The sequence below is a fragment of the Notamacropus eugenii genome, chromosome 6 (assembly GCF_028372415.1).
Source record: "Notamacropus eugenii isolate mMacEug1 chromosome 6, mMacEug1.pri_v2, whole genome shotgun sequence".
Lineage (NCBI taxonomy): Eukaryota > Metazoa > Chordata > Mammalia > Diprotodontia > Macropodidae > Notamacropus > Notamacropus eugenii.
In genome coordinates, this window is record NC_092877.1 from 142,457,997 (window position 1) to 142,477,258 (window position 19,262).

Genomic DNA, 19,262 nt, shown 5'->3' on the forward strand with positions numbered 1-19,262 from the left:
TATGGGACATTGCGTCTCTGTCCTGTTCGGAGGTACATGCTGAGTGGTGGGTGGGATAGTATCATTGAGCCTATACTTTTTCCCTCCCAAATATAAAAGTTACTTGATGACAGTTTGAAATGTGTAAGTTGCACTTTTATACTCTGGTAGTTTTAAAATAAAGAATGCTGAGATTCTGCAAAGCTGGAAAGGAACCTTAGAGCTATCACTCCTCATTTAAAAGATGAGGAAACTGAAACCCAGATCAGTGGAGCCATGTGTAGTTTAAGTGACTACAAAGTAAGCATTGGTTTACTTTGACTCCAAATTCAGCCATCTTCCCACTCTGCCACACTATTTAAAAGATGTTATATAAGGTGCTGCCATTTTCAGTTCATATGTACAGATTCATCTTGTCGAGGGAGAGCAGGTAGTAGGACTCTTTCCAATTCATTGTACTTACTTTATCTTACTTGATACTCACAACAGCCCTATGAAAAAGGTTCTGTTTGTATCCCATTTTAAAGATGAGGAAAATTGAGTCTGAGAGAAATCAAGTGAATGCTCAGGGTCACAGAGCTAGTAGGTTTTAAGAGACTCCTTGCTTCAGCTCTTGCCAGTGTTGGGGGAACCACCATGACATCCCCCAGTGCCAGGGGGTGAGCACTGGAGTTCAATGCTGAGTTTATATTTTCTCAACACACCCTAGTGGTGTTTCAGAGACAAGCGAGATAGCAAGAAGAAGCCAGATTGAGATCTCGGCAGCTTAGATTTAAATCTGGGAAGAACCTTAGAGATTATTTAGTTCAGCACCTTCATAATACAGATCATCAAAGCAGGGCTCTGAGGGACAAGATGTCTGAACTCCCATGAGCATTTGGACCAGTGGAGATAGCTTGAGATTTAAAGCCCAGATTACATTTCAAATCCCTGTTCTTTCACTTGGTACTACTTTTTGTGATCTTGGGGCAAGTCACTTATCCTTTCTGGGCCCATCATAGATTTAGATCTGAAAGGGTCTTCAAGTCATATCTAAGCCAAATTTCTCATTTGTTCAGAGTAGGAAACTGAGGCCCAGAGAGGTCAAGTGAGATGTCCAAAGTCTTAGAAATAATATACAGCATAACCAAGATTAAAGGTAGCTGTCATTTCTATTGCACTTTAAGGTCCATAAAGCATTTTATAAATATTATCTCATGATAGGTGAGGGAAGGAATAAGCATTTACATAGCTTGTACTGTTTGCCCAGGTGCTATGCTAAGGTGATGCAGTGGGCAGAGCACTGGGCTTGGCGTCTGAAAGGCCTGAGTTCAAATTCAGCCTCACACACTTACTAGCTATGTGACTCTGGGCAAGTCACTTAACACAGCTTTGTTACCTCATCTGTAAAATGAACTGGAGAAAGAAACGACAAATCACTCCATTTATCTTAGCCAAGAAAAAACCCCAGATGGGGTCATGAAAGGTCTGACATGACTGAAATGACTAAACAACAACAGAGTTGTATCTCATTTGATTCCTACAACAACCCTGGGAGATAGGTGCTCTCATCATCCCCATTTTATAGAAACTGAAGCAGAGAAATTTAAAAACTTGCCCAAGATCGCATAAGCTGGTAAGTATCTGAGGCCATACTGGAACTCAGATTTTCCTCACTCCAGGCCCAGAACTCTGTATGGTGCCACCAGCTGCCTCTAACTCCAAATGGAGCACCCCTTGTATTGATCTCTAAGGCCCCTTCCCTCCATCAGTCTGTGAGGTTGCTGTTGGAAGCCCCAAGCCTTTGCTATCAAATCCACCATACTTTCCACTTGACTGTTCTGAGAAAAGTCAGTCAGTAAATAAGGGCTGTACTATACATCTGGCTCTGTGCTAAGCGCAGATAAGGAGTCCTTTCTTTTCTTCGTGATACCAGACTTTACATCTCCAGGTTTGGTTCCAGTCTACCCAGAAGGTGGGTAGGAGGTGGAGGACACAGTCCTGGGCATGGACTTGCCTGTTTCTTTGCCAAGGTTAGAGCTAGAGAAGAGGCATCTCTTGGGACAGAGGGAGCATTGAAGCTCCCTTCCCAGGGGCACATGACCAAGCAAAGCCAGGCACTGATTTGGCTAGGCATCTCACCTGGCTACCAGGAACAATTGTGCAGTCAGTAGTGATGTGGTGAGTATACACTTCAAGCCATATTTTCTAAACCGGGGGTGGGGGTGGGGGTGGCAAAATATTCCCTCCCTCCCCCATATAGAACACAGGGTGAAATCCTTCCCAGAACTCACCCCTTTTTTTCAATTCTCTCCAGTACTTTTTTGCTCCTCTGAGTTTTGGCAGCAGAGTAAAAACAGACTAGAATTGCAGGCTCAAGTATTTCCTCGAACCCCTGGGACTCTTGCCTTGCTCTTGGTTTGGTTTCCCAGTTGACTGGAGAAGGGTTGTGTGTGTGTGTGTGTGTGTGTGTGCGTGTGTGTGTGTTCTTTAACCTGAAAATAGAGGCAAGGCGCTGAGCAAAGGATTCGTCTGAGGCTCTTCTCCTAGGACAAGTTGGGGCAGACGGCCTGAAAGCAGAGAGCACAGAAGAAGACAGCAGCAAACTCGGCCTGATTTTTAAGTGGCCTCTGGTTCACAGACTTGGCAGGATTTGGGGGTTAAAGAAGTTTGAAAGAGTGAAATGAATTATTCAGTTGCTGGGCTATTGGGTTTTGCTTTCAAGGGAAATGTTTCCAATTCGTACCAGCTGAAAGGGGAGTCTGAAAAGATATAGAGAACAGGAACCATCCTTTGGAATTGAGTCTGAGAGTAGCCCTAGGAGGCCACACTTAGGCAGCTAAAGGCGACAGCTGCAGGAATCACGGACCCAAGAACGTTGTAGCACTCAGTCCTCTAGTTTTACCGTAAAATAAAAAATGGCTCCAATCTGAAACCTAAGAAATAGCAGGGCGTATTCCTGCTCTCAGTTGTGGTCAGTCACACAGGCTCAGCTTTTTTGTCAAGACTAAAAAGGCAGCTGTTTCCAATGCATTGTCCAGTGTAATGTAATTTTAGCAAACATTTATGAAGCTGCTTTTACTTTGTTCCAGGTGGTAGGGTTAAAAGACCAAACAACTCAAGAATACAGAAGGAAGAAGGGGGTGCATAGAAGCTGTAGAGCTAATCTCTTCCTAAGGTGGGCAGCAGTAGGAGAATTTCAAAGATAATAGCCTAAAACAGATGCTTCTTTGTAGGGTTTTCTCCTTCTCTGAAGATCTGTAATGCATGTCCTAATGACCCTGTGGGCAGAATGAGAGAGATGGGGCCATAGGTTTGAAAAGGAAGAGGAGGGAGGAAATCTCCAGTAACCAGTAACAGTGTCTAAGATGAGTCTGGGCTTCACTATCTTAGAGGGATCTCTGTGTAGATTTAAGTAGAAATAACTTATTTTTTGTACCCTTTTTGCCTCAGTTGTCCATTTGCAGGCCTAACTTGTCTGAGTGATCATTCTCCTCCCTTTGCAATACTTACTCCTAGAATATATTAGCTAAAAGAGCTCTTGGAGATCATTTAGGGGTACGAATGAGGAGGAGCATTATATAGTAAATATAATATGTATTGTAGGGAGCACATTTACTCTGTCCTGAGTAAAATACTTCATTTGATCCTCAGAGCCTACCTGGATGGTAGGTGCTATCATTCTCCTCATATTTTACAGTTGGGGAAACTGAGGCAAACAGTTTGAGTGACTTGCCTAGGGTCACATAGCTTGTAAGTGTTTAAGTCAAATTTGAACTTGAATCCTGACTCCAGGTCCAACCTGCTTCACCTGACTGTCTCTGGCGTTCCATCCCAACCACGCATTCTACTAAGGATAGAAATGACAGATGTTTCTAGTGACTTGATGTTTTTTAAACTTATTTTATTTCAGCATTTTTAAACTTTTTAGTACTTTATTTTATTCTGCTGTAATATAGTGGTGCCCTCAGAGAATGTCCTTGTTTCTGTACTAAATGGGAAAAGGATGTGTTTTCATATATGCATGTTCCCCATAATGTGCTGTGATTCCTGAAGGCAAAGGAGAGTACTTCACCTAGCCCAAACAAAAGACCTTTTGATGATGCCTCTGATCTCTATCAACACATCAGTGCAGCCCAAGTTCAGAGAGTCTTTCTTGATCCAAAGGTCGCACAGGAATGGCCATCCAACACCCAGGGGCAGCATGCAGCATCTCCAGGCTGCGATAAAGCATCAGAGTAGGACTCATAGCAATTCCTCTGTTAATAAAAGTGTTTTGCAATACAGACGTAATCTGGATCAGGTTGTCTGACATGTTATTTTCCCTGAAATTTTTATATTCGTGGATATTCCTAAACAAACTTCTTTGTAATGGTGTGAAGCTGAATAATAGTAACTAGCAATAGTTGGCATTGATGAAGCACTTCAAGGTTTACAAAACACTTAAATTTAAAATATATATACATATATATTTACTTATTTTGTTAGATATTTCCCAATAACATGTAAAAAAAAAAGTGTACTTCAATGTGCACTCAGAGTTCATTAGTTCTTTCTTTGGAAGTGGATAGCACTTTTCATCATGGGTTCCTTTGTAATTGTATTAGATCATTGTCTGATCATAGTAGCTAGTCTTTCACGGTTGGTCATCCTTTAGTATGTCATTTGCTGTTACTGTGTACAACATTTAACTGGTTCTGCTTACTTTACTTTGCATCAGTTCATAAAAGTCTTCGCAGGTTTTTCTGAAATCATCATTTTTTACAGCACAGTAATATTCTATCACAATCACATACCACAACTTGTTTAGCCATTTGCCAGTTGATGGAAATGTCCATTTCCAATTTTTGCTGTTATAAATATTTTTGTACTGATAGATTTTTTCCCTTTTCTTTCATCTCTTGCAAAATACTTTACATATTATCTTATTTGATTGTCACAACAGCTCTATGAAAAATAGGTGCTATTTGTACCCCCATTTTAAAGATGAGGAAACTGAGTCTAAAAGAAGTTGTGTGACTTGCCATGGGTTACAGAGCTAGTAAGTGTCTAAGGTAGAATTTTAACCCAGCTCTTCCTAACTCTAGCCATACTTATAAGTACTGCCATACTTATGTACATACATACATACATAAATACATATGCATATATATACATATATTCACATATATACACATACATATATATCATCTAGTCTATTACCTATTTCTATTTTTTCCTGTAGAATGAGTTTGTACTCATTGTTTTGCCCATAAATTAAGCACAGAGACCTGCCCTGCCCACTATCTAATTGGGAGAGGCAGTATGCTATAGGGAGTAAAATGCCAGACTTGGCTCTCTTTCTCATATTCTGCTTTGTGATCTGAGAAGGGGAATAAGAATGCTTGCAGTGACCTAGCACAGTTTTGAGGTTAGTCTGAGAACTGGAATCAGTCAATACAACCATTGCTGTAGGAAAGGGTGTGTTCCGTTCACCCTCCCGGTGATTTCCTAGCCCCAGACTCCCTACCCTTGTCTACATACTCCTTTATGTATGGGCCTCTTATTATAATATGGGCTGGGGGGCATTTCTCTGTGTTTTTACCCCCAGCATTCCACCTAGTGCTCAACACACAGTAAGTGCTTAATAAATTCATTCATCCGTCCCTTGTACAAAGTGCTTCGCAAACTTTAAAATGACATAGAAATACTTGCTGTTGTTTTGGAAATTTCAGGAAAGCAGAGAGTGAACTGTCTCTGGGTTTGTAGTTCTAGGGCTCTGAATCTGTTGTCTACAGGAATTTCTTCCCCAAGAATGCGTTTAGAGGTATCTTTCACAAATTGCCAAGGGAGGTGGCTATAGTAAGTTAGGATCTTTCTATAGGAAAGGCTGACTCCCCAGACCTAACCCGGATGACTTTGGAGGGAGTGGGGGAGGTGGTAGAGAAAGGGATAGGTCATGGAATCTTTCGGCAGTATTTTTTTTCTTGTAAAGGATAATTTAAAGTAGTCCCTTTCAACTTATTTTTGAAGCTGTAACTTCCCTAACTTCCTGTGATGTCATGTGGGTCATTGTGTAAAAATAAGATATGGGTGGGAAAAGAGTGGGGTGTTTTTGGTACTTTTTTCCATCCAAAATGAAGCTTGTCATCATTTGGACTTCTCTCCAGATACATGGCGATGAAGGCTGGAGAGCAGTGATTGATATTTGAGTCTTAAAAACAATTGTGTGGATATTGAGCAGGGGTTACTTTTCAGGGTCTCCGGAGGGCTGTTTTCTCATCTGTGGATGTGAGCTTGAATGTGAGCTCCTTGTGAGCAAATGGTTGTTGATCGGTTCTGGCTCCGATGCTTTAAAGGCACATGGAATATTACTAAGGTTTGAAGGTGATAAAAAAATATTTTTGACTGGTACCTTCCAGAAGACACTTTATGGAAATTCTTACTCTGCCTTTTCCTCTAAAGGAATTTGGGATACAAAACAGAATGTGTATTTTTAAAGATGAGGACACAGTGAAAGGGAGGTTGCATTAGCTAGCATTTATCAGTATTTCAAAATAATAATGGACATTGAAAATTTGTAGTGGAGGTGATATAAGCAGAGGAACTTTTGTCATGATTTTTCTCCTTTAAAATGTTATTGCTCTCTTTTATTTATATGTCAGCCAGGGACCTTTGAGGTCACCTAAGGGAGGTCCAAATTAATGAAATAATCTGTTTGCCCAAAGTCAAACAGGTAGCAAGGTCAGAGCCTAGGCTGGGATTCTCTGACACTTGCTTTGTCTTTGTGTCTTTGACCCATTCAAGTGATGGGAATGATTACTAAGAAGTATTTCAAACTCATTGTGGGAGATCTCCCTCCCTCTTCCCCCTCCCCCATCCTGGGAAGAGTCAGATCTACCTTATCCACACTAGAATCCTGCCTATTAGCTTTGCCTATCCCTATCCCCTGGGCAACTTAGTTTCTTAAATGAGTCCCTCGGTGTCATTATAGAACTGAAAGAAGGGAAGACACAGGGAGAAAAAATCATATTGCACCCCCCCCACCCCCCCTGCAAAGAGCGCTTTCTTCAGTTGAGTTTTAGGTGCTGGTAATGCATTCAAGATGTCCTATAGGCCATTAGAGACATAGGTCTGAAATTAAGTAGACTTGGGTGCTGAGTGAGATTTTTAAATGCATTCCAACAGAGATGATGCTTTGAAGCCTTGGGAGAAAGTGTAGCCACCAAGGCAGAAAGTACTGAGAGAGGAGGAGAGGGCTGAAGACAGGTCCTATGCATGAAGGAGCAAGCTGTAGAGAAGGGATCCATAGTAAGAGACCAAGAAGGGATGGTTGGAAAGTTAGGGGAGATTGAGAAGGAGCAGAAGCAGTAAAGGAAGCGACATCTCAAGATAGAAGGACCGTGGTCCAGCATGACGAATGCTCCGTGGCTGAGCGGGGTAGGGCCTGGGAAGAGGCTCTGAGATGAGGTAATTAGAAGGTTGTCCATGACCTCTGAAAGAACAGTTGAAGGAGAGCGGTCAGGAAGGAAGCCAGATGACGAGGCTCTGAGGAGTGAGTGGGTAATGAGGAGGTGGAGGTGATGATAAACTATGAGTCCTCCCTCCCTCCCTTTCTCATCCAGCAGTAACCAGAGTCATTTTGATTCTCTCTACTCAGAACTTAGCATTTCCCCCTCCTTTGCATTCCCACAATCCTCCTGCTGGCCCCCATTGCCTCACACCTGGGTGCTCTTCCCTTCCTGTTCCCCTTGCCATATCTGTCTTCGCAGTGAATATCTCTTATCTGGGTGAAAACAGACAACATTTCAGTGTTTCCCCATTGTTCACAAAACAAGGTCCAAACTGCTTAATTTGGTGTTCAAAGTCTTCTGCAGTCTGGATCCAGCACACCTTTCTAATCTTTTCCGCGTTTCTTCATGGACCTCAAACAAATGATATTCACTTTTCCCTAACTGCTTTCCCTCCTTCTGGCTATGCTTCTTACATCTAGAATACCCTGCCCTTTCTCTAGCCTGGTACAGTAGGAAGGGCACCACACTTGGAGTTGGGAGACCTAGGTTCATATTCTACTTCACGTGATTAAAAGGTTTCTTGGATCTAGCACCGGAAGGGGCATCAGAGACCATCTAAGTCCAACTTTCTTATTTTACTTAAGGATAAGGAAACTGAGGCCAAGGGAGGTGAAGCGATTTGCTCAAGGTCCCACAAGATAAAGCTTTAGAGACAGGATATGAACCCAGGTCCTCTAAGACTAGTGTGCCTCCCTACTTGCTTTGTGACCATGGGCAAGTCATTTAACTCTTTGAGACTATTTTCTTATCTATAAACTGGAGAGAATATGATAATACTTAAGTGACCAGACTGGTAGGAAAAAAAAAAGGGATTAAGCATTTTGTAAAACTTAAAAGCACCAAATAAATGTTAGCCATGATAACTATCCATCCTTTAAAGCTCAGACCTTAAGTATTACCTTTTTCTTGGACATTTGATATTAAATCTTCCCCATCCCCTATTCTAAACTGAGTAAGGTGTTTTTTTACCCCTTTTTCATTCTCTCTGCCTCTTTCTCCGTCTTTCCCTTTCCCCCTCCCTCTCTCTGTCTTTTCTCCAATACTGCATCCCCATTCTTTCCCTTCTCCCCAGTTCCAACAATATTTTATTTTTCTGGCTTATTCCTTGTATATACGTCTTACAAAGGGCCACTAGATTAGAAACTCCTAGAGAGTAGACACTTAGAGTGCTTTTGCTCACAGAAGGTCCTTACTGAAAATTAGTAGATTTAAACTGATTTTATATGTTTACAGCTTATGTTCTATATTTTTATTTATTTATGTATAACTTGTTTCAGCCTTGCTAAGATCTAATTCAGAGCGTCACTGATCTCATTTTTGTTTCTTTTTCCTCCCCATCCAGTCCTTCCACCTGTATTGGTTCCAAGACACAGTGAATATAACCCTCAGCACAGCCTGTTAGCTCAGTTCCGTAACTTGGGACAAAATGAGCCTCACATGCCACTCAATGCCACCTTCCCAGACTCTTTCCCACAACCCAACAGCCACCCTTTCCCTCATTCGCCCAGCAGCAGCTATCCAAACTCTCCAGGAAGCAGCAGCAGCACCTATCCGCACTCTCCCACCAGTTCAGATCCAGGAAGTCCTTTTCAGATGCCAGGTAAGTTGTGCCTCTGCGTGACTGAGGGCCATGGAAATGAAATTGGTGTGAAATTTGGTTTCTTCTGTTCTTTTTCTCTCTCTCCCTCTTTCTCTCTCTCTCTCAGTCTATCTTTATGTCTTTCTGTATGTCTGTCTCTCTCCCCTTCTTTCCTTCCTTCCTTCCCTCCTACCTTCCCTCCTTCCTTCCTTCCTTCCTCCCTTCCTTCCTTCCTGGGGGAGGGGGGAGTAAAGTCAGGTCAGTGTTCTCTTTTTCTCCAATGTCCAGGAGCTGAGTCAGCTAGCTCTAGTGATGTGTTGTGATTCTGAACCCTTGTAAAGTCCTTGTTGTTTCTCTGGCTGGTGGCCAGTGCTATTCCCCAAAATTGTTCTTGAAACACAGATTTTGACAAAAAGCAGCATCACAGCCAAGCAAGCAGATGACTAGTGGGCTGTTGTATGGTCCAATTTCTACATCAGCACAGATGCTTAAAAGAGATTTCCTTTCTCCACCCCCACCCCCCCACTTCAATCTTAAAAGGTTTGAAAACAGCTGCATCCTTCTGGGAGCAGTGAGGTTGTTGCAGCCTTTGGTCCTTGTGTGGGGAAGGGTGTGTGTCTGCGCATGTGTGTGTGTCTGCATGTGTGTGTGTGTGTCTGCATGTGTGTGTATGTGTGTGCGTGCACGCATGTGTGTGCTTCCACATCATCTCAATACAGGAAAGATACCTAGTTGTGAGTTCAGCCTTGGGTTACTATTCCACAAAAGAAAGATGTTTCCCTACAGTTCATCCTGCCCCCCTTTGATTAAATGGATTTGAATGCTGATGTAATCACAAGAAACAAACATACTAGAGCTACAAAACAATTGCAGCAGAAGTCCTGGAAAGCATCCACCTGTTTAATGTCTTAGAGACAACAGAATTACTGTTGCCCTCTTCCCCTGCCCAAGTCTTGTTTAGTGATATCAGGTCAGAGAGAAGAATTAAATCCTCGCCTTTTCCCCTTCTGAAGCTACAGGAGCAGCTAAGGCGGGTGGGGATCAAGGCTCCATGAGCAGCTGGTAGATCCTCAGAAGACCAAGGGAACAGATACACCAAATATACTTGACATCAATAAATATTTTACTTTCTTGAAGGACTATGGCCAAGAATGTAGTTTTAGTCACTGAATGAAAGGGATTCGTTCTCTTTCTTCCTCTCTCTTTCTCTCATTACCTCTCTCTTTCTCCTCCCTTTTTCTCTTTCTCCCTTTCTCCCTCTTTCTCTCTATCTCTGTCTCTCCTCCCCCTCTCTTTTTCTTTCCTCCTTTCTTTCTTTTTTTCTTCCCTTTTTTATCTCCCTTCCCAGCTCTTTCTTTTCCTTTTCTCTCATTCCCCTCTTCCCATAAATTCCGCTCCAGTGTTGACTGTGCCCTAAAAATAGTCCCTTGAGGTTTGTGAGGTGTTTTCTCTTCCTTTGCCTTTGTCTCAAGGCTGTGTCCTCGCAGACACATGGAAAGGAGGGAAAGTGAGTAACATAATGATCCATTTAAGGGTTGGGTGCCCAGTGGGGGCAGGGCTAGTTTTCTAAGGAGAAGAATGGATAGTGTTGAATAATTAATGTCCTGGGATCTGAAGGAACTAAGTGTATTCCACTCTCGGGGTAAACCATTGTTACTGCGTGCCTGGGATAGATAGGATCATCCGGAAGGGAAAGGAATGGAGAGATGAAATGCAAAGGAGGAAAAACAGGTTCCTGATCAGAGTTTTTTGCCTTGATTTTAATTAAGCATTCTAAAATGAACTTGCTTACCTACTACCCATTCCAATTGCTTGTTCAGTTGTGCCTGATGCTTCATGACCCCATTTGGGGTTTTCTTGGGAAAACCATTGGAGAGATTTGTCATTTCCTTCTCCAGCTCATATTACAGATGAGGAAACTGAGTCACATAGCTAGTGAGTATCTGAGGACGGATTTGAACTCAGGCCTTCCTGACTCCATGCCTGGTGCTCCTATCTGCGACGCTGTTGACTCCCTCAAAAAATAGAAAAAACAAAACCTTATAAATGAGCATACACAGTCAAGTAAACCTAAGTCTCACATTAACTGTGTCCAAAAATGTATTCTTACTCTTTGTATTCGGTCCACCACTGCTCTGTGAGGAGGTAGGTAACATTCTTCTTCACTGAAAGCGTAAAGAAAGAGAAGGGACTTCAAAGATTTATCTAATCCAACCATCCCATTTTACAGAGGAGAAAATTAAGGCCTGGAGAGGTCAGGTGGCTTATACAGTATCGTTAGATATCCCAGCTGAGCTGTGCTTTAAACCCCAGTCCTCTGAATGCAAATCCAGTGTCCTTTCCACTGTACCACCCTGATTGACACAAACCATTAACTTGGTACCAGTGTTGTAAGTGTCTTAGCTTTGGCCTGATTCTTGAAACCATTCCCCATATGAATCACCACACATCACAGCATCGTGGTTCTGTGTATGCTCTTCTGTCCCCTGTGAGAGAATTCTCTCGATTCATTCCACCAGCTGGTTTGTAGAACTTCATTGAATCTGGTCTCTGAGGAGGTTGTTTGTCTGCATTCCTGGCCAGAGGTGAAGCAGTCAGCAATGCAGCTGTGGTGGAGAAATTGAATTAAAAGGAATTGGAGAGAGGGTGAAAAAGGCATCCAGAGGAGGCCCCGGGTCCCCAGCTCAGGCCTTTGAGTCATTCCCTTAAAAACTCTTTAGGCAGGCACCCTCCATTAGCCACTGTGGGATGAGAGACCAGAGCCAGGATGTACTTGGAGTATAATGAGTCTTTATGTTTGTGATGGGCCTACACCTTCTTACTTTCCTATTCATTCATTCAGTAACTATTAAGTATTATATCGTAGACACTGGATTCAAAGATACAAAGGCAAAAGAGGAAATAGTCTGCTCTGGAGAACTTAAATTATATGGGGAAATGAGTTGGGAAGCTTATTATTTCAGCAAAGTAAGGTAGACAGGGCAAGAAACTGACCTCTCAGAGAGGTAGACTGACTTGCCAAATCTTACATATTTACTTAGTATTAAAAAGGTAGGGCTAGAATCCAGGTCTTTCTGATTCCCAGGCCATTGAACTTATTATTTTGTGGGACTACCTCCTCTGTCCTGGGAATCCCTAGACATAGAGAAGAAAGATAGTACTGATAGCTTGAAACTCCTAGCTGCCTTAAATGCCAGGGCAGTACCTGGTCTTGTGAAGGTAGTTACTGTTATTCAGTCGTTTTCAGTCGTGTCTGAATCTTTGCGAACCCATTGGAGTTTTCTTGGCATACTGGAGTGGTTTGCCATTTCTTTCTCCAACTCATTTTACAGATGAGGAAACTGAGGCAAACAGGTAAGTGACGTGCCCAGGGTCAGACTGCTAGTAAGTGTTTGAGGTCAAATTTAAGCTCAGGAATGTGAGTCTTCTTGACCCTAGGTCTGGAAGCTCTATGCACTATGGTGCCATCTGTCTAGCTCCCTGCCCTAGTTAATATTTGATCCCTAAGGACACTTAGCTGGGGTGACTGGGTGAAGATGGTGCAGTGGATCTGAAGTCGAGAGCCTAGGTTCAGATCCCAGCACTGCCATATTCTCTCCAAAATGAAAGGGTTGGTCTGGTTGGCCTTATAAAGTCTGTAGTAGCTCAGAATATCCTGTGAGAGTTGTTTGGAGAAAGTAGCACAGTGGATAGAACCCTGGAACTGGAGTCAAGAAGTCCTGAGTTCGCATTCAGTTTCAAACACTTAGTAGCCATGTGACCATAGGCAAGTCACTCAATGACTGCCTGCCTCAGTTTCCTATCTGTAAAGGAGATCACAATAGCTTCTACCTCTTCAGCCTGTCGTATGGCTCAAAAGAGATAATATTTTTAAATATTAATAAATATTCAATACTTAATATTTAATATTAATATTATTAATATAAATTAATTGATGTAATTGATATAAATTATTCATATTAATACTTAATATTTAATACACTTAATAAATCCTTGTTTCTTTCCTACTCTTCAGGGTGGGATAAGATTTATGTGGGAGGACCAATGAATATTGAGTTCTCATTGCTAAAAGCATATTATCATGCTTTTTGATCTGTAAATTGGCTAGGTGCTTTTCTGAACTGTACACTTAAAGAGCCAAGCTGAGCTTTCTGGGGCTAACGAATTCCTCCACTGTTAAACTGTGCTGATAGTTTGAAATCTCAGGATTCCCAGAATGGGTGGGGAGGAGGAAGTACTGATAACCCAGCAATTGCTTTGCTACAGATCACTCATTTGCTAGATTGTAGTGGAGATGAATGCAGCAATTCTTTCAGCGTGGGCATGTTGAATAAAACATGTTCTGAAGCTTCTTAACCTAAAATCAAAAGGGTCATCATTCAGGCCATTTTCCTATATGCTTTGAAAATGGGAAAAGCAGTCAGATTTTTGAAGTTGGCATGCATTGGTGTGTGCAGTGGGTGCTGTGTGGCTCATTTTGAAATGAGAGGATTTTTCTAACTCTCTGTTCTCCCTCACTGAGTATAGGAAGGCATTGTGGCAATTACTTTCAGAAGCTATATCTAACTTATAAACAATTCACTTTGCATAAAGACCCTTGTCTTCTACGTACACCTTGTTGAGGTCAGGGGAGTGGAGAGACAGCTGTAAATAGGAAGTCTTGTGCCTTGGACAAAATCGGGACATAGTAAGACAGGGATGAGGGAAAGGATAGTCTGACCAGCAATAAAGTTACCCCAGGAGACGAGCTTTCCTGACCCTCAGAGTGGCGAGCATTTAGAGGAGAAGGTGAAGGAGGGCAGCAGTAATGGGGCAGACATTGGGGAAAGTGATCCCTGGATAGGAAGCACACCTCTCAACTAAAATGCCTATACCCTGGGACCAACCCCAGTTTGCCTCGTACTTGTTATTTCTTTTGGTGAATATGGAAACTTGCTTCATCTACCAGGTATGTCAAGGCTAAGGGGTGTGTGTCTGTGAGTCTGTGTGTCTGTGTGTGTATTTAATCTGGCTTGAAGGGATAAAGTTCTGTGATTTTTTTCCCCCAACTTTACAGCGGATACTCCTCCTCCTGCTTACCTTCCTCCAGAAGACCCTATGACCCAGGATGGCTCCCAGCCGATGGATACAAACATGATGGCTCCTCCCATGCCTCCCGAAATAAACAGAGGAGGTAAAACAAATGACCGCTAATGAGTGTCCTTGGGCTTATGTTTATCAAGTATAAATGTTAATGTGCCCTTTTCCTTTCTTTTTTTGTTTGTTTTTTAATGACTTGTTATAAGCAATATTGAACATCAATAACATCAGTTTACTTTGTAACTGTGTTTACATTAGACTAGTGGAAATCATGCCCTAAGGTGTGAAATAATCCCTTACACTGCCTGATGTGGACAGTGTTTTGGTTGGTTTTAATTTGGCTGAAGCTTTAGTTTTTTTTTCCTTTTGTAAATCCTTGTTGAAAGGAAAGGCTTCTCTGTAGGGCAGAGGAGAGATAGATCCAGAAATGACAAGGATAGGAGAAGAGATTATTAAGGGTCTCCTATGTGTCAGGCACTTTGCTTATCCTTTCACAAATATGGCTAGACTTGTAAATTCACTGATAGAGGAAACACCCCAGTGAAGAAATTCCTCCCCAGTCCAGATGAATACCTAAAGCACCTTAAAGTCTGAGACCATTACGGGCACAAAGCTGTCCCAATGACCTGTTGCAAAACTCCACAGATCAAAATGTAATTGGAAATTTTAACAAAATGAATAAAAATGGGATATATCATAGATAATGTTAATTTGAGGTTTTCCAAGTCCACCTGACCTGAGTTTGCTACCACTGGCTGAGAACGCTGAGAGGCTGATTGATTTGCTCTGGGTCATGCAGCCAGTATCTTTAAGAGGGTATGATCTTCTGGCCTCCAAAGGCAGGTCTCTAACTCACTGTGGTCCCTCTGTTTCTCCTAACTGAATGTAAAAAGAGAAACAAAGACATCATTTAAACTTTTAATCAGCCATCATTTAAATTAAAAAGAGGAATTCATCCCCCAAATATGGCTAACCTTGCAGTCTCAGTCTTCTTTTGCACTTCTCGGTTCACTTGTTCACATTTACGTGTCCTCATAGAGGGTCTTGTCTGTACCCCGCTCTCCTCCGTGTGCATTCTTGTTAACATGTAGAGCAGTATATTTGGGAGTGGCTGTATTTTCTGAGCATCCAGGTTGGACTAATCAGATGCTCAGAATCAGTTGGGTAACAAATGGAAAACCAAAAGCCTTTTTAAAAGGACAAATATAAATCTGAAGGGGCAACTGAGCGGTGCAGTGGGTAAAGTGCCCAGCCTGAAGTTAAGAATACTCATCTTCCTGAGTTCAGATCTGGCATCAGACACTTACTAGCTGTGTGACCCTGAGCAAGTCACTTAACCTTGTTTATTTCAGTTTCCTCATCTGGAAAATGAACAGGAGAAAGAAATGACAAACCACTCCAGTATCTTTGCCCAGAAAACCCCAAATGAGATCACAAGGAGTGAGATGTGACTAACCTGACTGAACAACAACAATAAATTTGAATTTTAACTAGAACAAAATTTATTGTCATTCTGCCCCATAATTAAACACCTATTAATTTAGAATTAGAAAAAAAGAGAAATCATAGGCATTACCTGAAATAAGGGTGAAGGGATGCTGAGCAGGGGATGGAGATAGTAATGTGGAATTAGGAACTTGGTCAGAAATTCCAAAATTGGAAGTGGATGAGACTGGGTCTTCTGGAAAGTTCCTTTGCCTCGCTCTTATGACCCATTCAAGTTCTTTCTGAGAAAAGCAGTGTAACGCAGTAGAGAAAATTTAGTTAGTCACACCTGGGTGTGTATCCTGACCTGGGCACTTTGTATCCATGTGACCTGAGGCAGGTTGTTCTTCCTCTCTGGGTCACCTTGGTAAAATGAGGAGCGTGAACTAGATGACCTGTAAGGACCTCTCTAGCTCTAAATCTCCCATCCTCTGACTTCAGCAGTATCCCTGGCCACAGATAATTGCTGCTGGTGAACTAATTAAAATTACTGCCAGCACTTCCCTGCATGGTCACCATCCTCTGCCCTCAGGACTGGCATTGCACTGGGAAGTTCCCTGGGGATAGGAGAGTGGGAGTGTTTAGAGCCATCTGATGCAAGGACTGTGTTCTTGCCAGTCTGAGATGCCAAGTTGCAAAGGCCTAAGAGGGTGCAAGATCAGGACAAATGACCTTGAAGATTCCAAGGGTATCTGATTGGCAGGTGATTATCAGTAACCATGGTAGTCATGTTGCATAGACTCCTGTCCCAAAATAGCATTTCATTGAAGAGATGTTTCTGGTACAGTTGGCACAAGGCATAGCTAATTCAGTTTGAGTGTAGTTGCAAATTGAAGTAAGATGCCATTTGATAACTAGGCATGCATTGTACAACATTTATTTTTTAATTAAAATTAAGAGGCCGTTACTGGCCATTTGACCATGTATACCTCTGTTTGCCTCGGTTTCCTCAAATGGGGATAAAGCAGCACCTACCTCCCAAGGTTGTCGTAAGGATCAAATGAGCCAATGTTTGTAAAGCTCTTAGTACAGTACCCGGCACGTAGGAAGTAGTGTATTAAGTGTTAACTATTCTCATTAAGAAAGTAGACCTTTTGGACTTGACCAGAATTCCCCAGTCACTTTTTTATTGATATGAAGCTTGGTTATCACACAGTGGCCGATATCTCAAATCTATAAAAGTGTTGGCAGACTCAGAGGGCTTATACTTTGGCCCTGTTTTAGAAATGCAAAAAGTAATGAATTGGGCTTTGCACCTCACTTCTTATGGGCGTAGTTTCCAGACTCCTGCTGATGTCTCTGTGGAATCTAGATGCTGCATTTCCACATGCTTCTCCAGCTCTCAAAGGACTAGCTCAGTCGCCTTTCTGATGAGGGTTTACTACATAGGGCTTTGCAGTCAGAGGGAGAGTTTGTGCCTCTTCCTCTGGGCTCTCATCCTGCGGCTTGCGTATCATCTCCAGCATAGATTTCTCAAACATAAAAAGACCACAAACCACAGGATAAAGAAGTGAAAAAAATTTAACTTCTTCCTAACACCACACACCCTTGAGTGTGCATTGAAATAGTGAAACAGCAGCAAGCAGAGAGGGAACAGATAGTCCAGGCATAAAGCAAGCAGAGGAGCCAAGTGACCTTGGCGAGGTTGACAAGCCAAAACAGCTCTTTACCCTTGTTTAATGTCCGGCTTGTGTCCCAGATAAGCCTGAGGAGCCTGAATTCAGGAAATGAATTTGTCCTTTAGGTAGCATTTCTCACTTGTGGGTTGATCCTTGTAGCTCAGACATTTTCCTCCCCACATTTGCCAGGATCTATGTCTTGTTGCAGCTCTCAGTTTTAAAAATCTGTAAAATGGCCGTGATAAAAGCACTTACTTCAAAGGGTTATGGGAATTAAATGAAATAATAGATTGAAATGCTTTGAAAACCTTGACATACTATAGAAATGCTAATTTTAGGAAAATCTGGGATTTTTTAAAAAAATGGATATACTTTGTTTTTATATTAACTTCATTTCCAAATATATGTGCATAAGTATATATTTTAATATAATTATATATTTATATTATATATTTTATTTGTAATGTACATATTATATGTTTGTTATATTTCTACATAACTGGTTTTTAAGGCTCTCAATAGAACATACACACATGTACATACATATATAGAACATACACATAGGTATGTTTTAAACAATTACATATGTATATTACATGTATATATATGTATGTTCTGTTGATAGCTTTAAAAACTCAGTTATTCCTGGAAATTCTCACTTTTCCTAATAGCTGCCACCTAGATTGAAGCCCCTACTGTAAATGAAAAACAGTTAGATGTCTGATGTCTACAGTAGTCTGGTCTGATAGCTCTGTACCTCTGCGTTGGGAGCAGGGAAGTATTTATCTGTTCCCTGGAACCGTTATTGCTTTTGCATTTACTCAGAGTTCAGTTTCCTTTTAGTAATCACTCCACTTAAATTATGGATTTAAAGCTGAAAGTAACCTGAGAGCTCATCTCGGCACTTCTGCTCATTTTACAGATGCGAAGACTGAGACCAAGAGAGGTGATACACTTCACCTAAGGTCACATGGGTAGGGTGTGGCAGAGCCAAAATTTTAAATGGAGTTTTCTTATTTCGAGTCTACTTCTCTTTCCACTTCTCCTCTTGGTTCTTTGTGTTCCATAGTAGAGCAGACATTAGGAGAGGAAGAAAAAGTTTCCATTTTTGGTTTCACATATCTTTGTGTGCCACCAAAACACTGAGTAGTATTTTCTTTTTTCTTTTTATATTTTCATTTCCTTTTCTGTTTTTCCCAAATCCTGTCACTGAAAGCATTTTATGATTTGTGGTTTCTCTGTTGACGTGAAGGACTCAGCTCCTTCCTGAGGTATCTTCCTACCTTTTCTTTCTTCCTTTCTTCCTTTCTTCCTTCCTTTCTTTCTTTCTTTCTTTCTTTCTTTCTTTCTTTCTTTCTTTCTTTCTTTCTTTCTTTCTTTCTTTCTTTTTCTTTCTTCCTTCCTTCTTTCCTTCCTTCCTTTCTTTCTTCCTTTCTTTCTTTCTTCCTTTCTTTCTTTCTCTCTCTCTTTCTCTCTTTCTTTCTTTCTCTCTCTCTTTCTTTCTCTCTTTCTTCCTTCCTTCCTCCTTCTTTCTTTCTTTCTTTCTTTCTTTCTTTCTTTCTTTCTTTCTTTCTTTTTTCTTTCTTTCTTTCTCTCCCTCTCTTTCTTGCTTCCTTCCTTTCTTTCCTTCTTTCTGTCTGTCTTTCTAATGATTATATAGATAAGACTTCATAATCCTCAAGTCATTGTATATTGGCATAGTGGATCGAACCTCTGTAGTTAGTGGTAAAGGAAATCTTATTACATAGAGACTTTTCTTTAAAAAAAAAAAAACCTTTTAGTTGCAAATGTTCAGGAGCCTGTTCAGTACAGAGATTTGTTGGTCTTAAGAGACTTGACTTAACAAGCTGCATCCTGTCAGTGAAGTTGGGTAATTTCCATTGTTGGCCCATTCTGGGAATGGAGAGACAAAACGCACCTGCTCTGCATGACTTAAAGCAAATGTAAGGAAGTCTGCGTGACATCTGTGGGAGACAGATATGATTCATT

At 41.5% G+C, this 19,262-nt stretch overlaps 1 protein-coding gene across 2 annotated transcripts in view; it reads left to right on the forward strand.

Moving 5' to 3' along the window:
* The window catches only part of SMAD1 (SMAD family member 1), a 98,117-nt gene that overhangs the window by 61,834 nt on the left and 17,021 nt on the right, over window positions 1–19,262 (forward strand). For both annotated transcript variants that reach the window (XM_072621174.1, XM_072621173.1), the window contains exons 3-4: window positions 8,854–9,111; window positions 14,147–14,263. In XM_072621174.1, coding sequence (XP_072477275.1) covers window positions 8,854–9,111; window positions 14,147–14,263 — 375 coding nt within the window. The remainder of the gene's footprint in view (window positions 1–8,853; window positions 9,112–14,146; window positions 14,264–19,262) is intronic.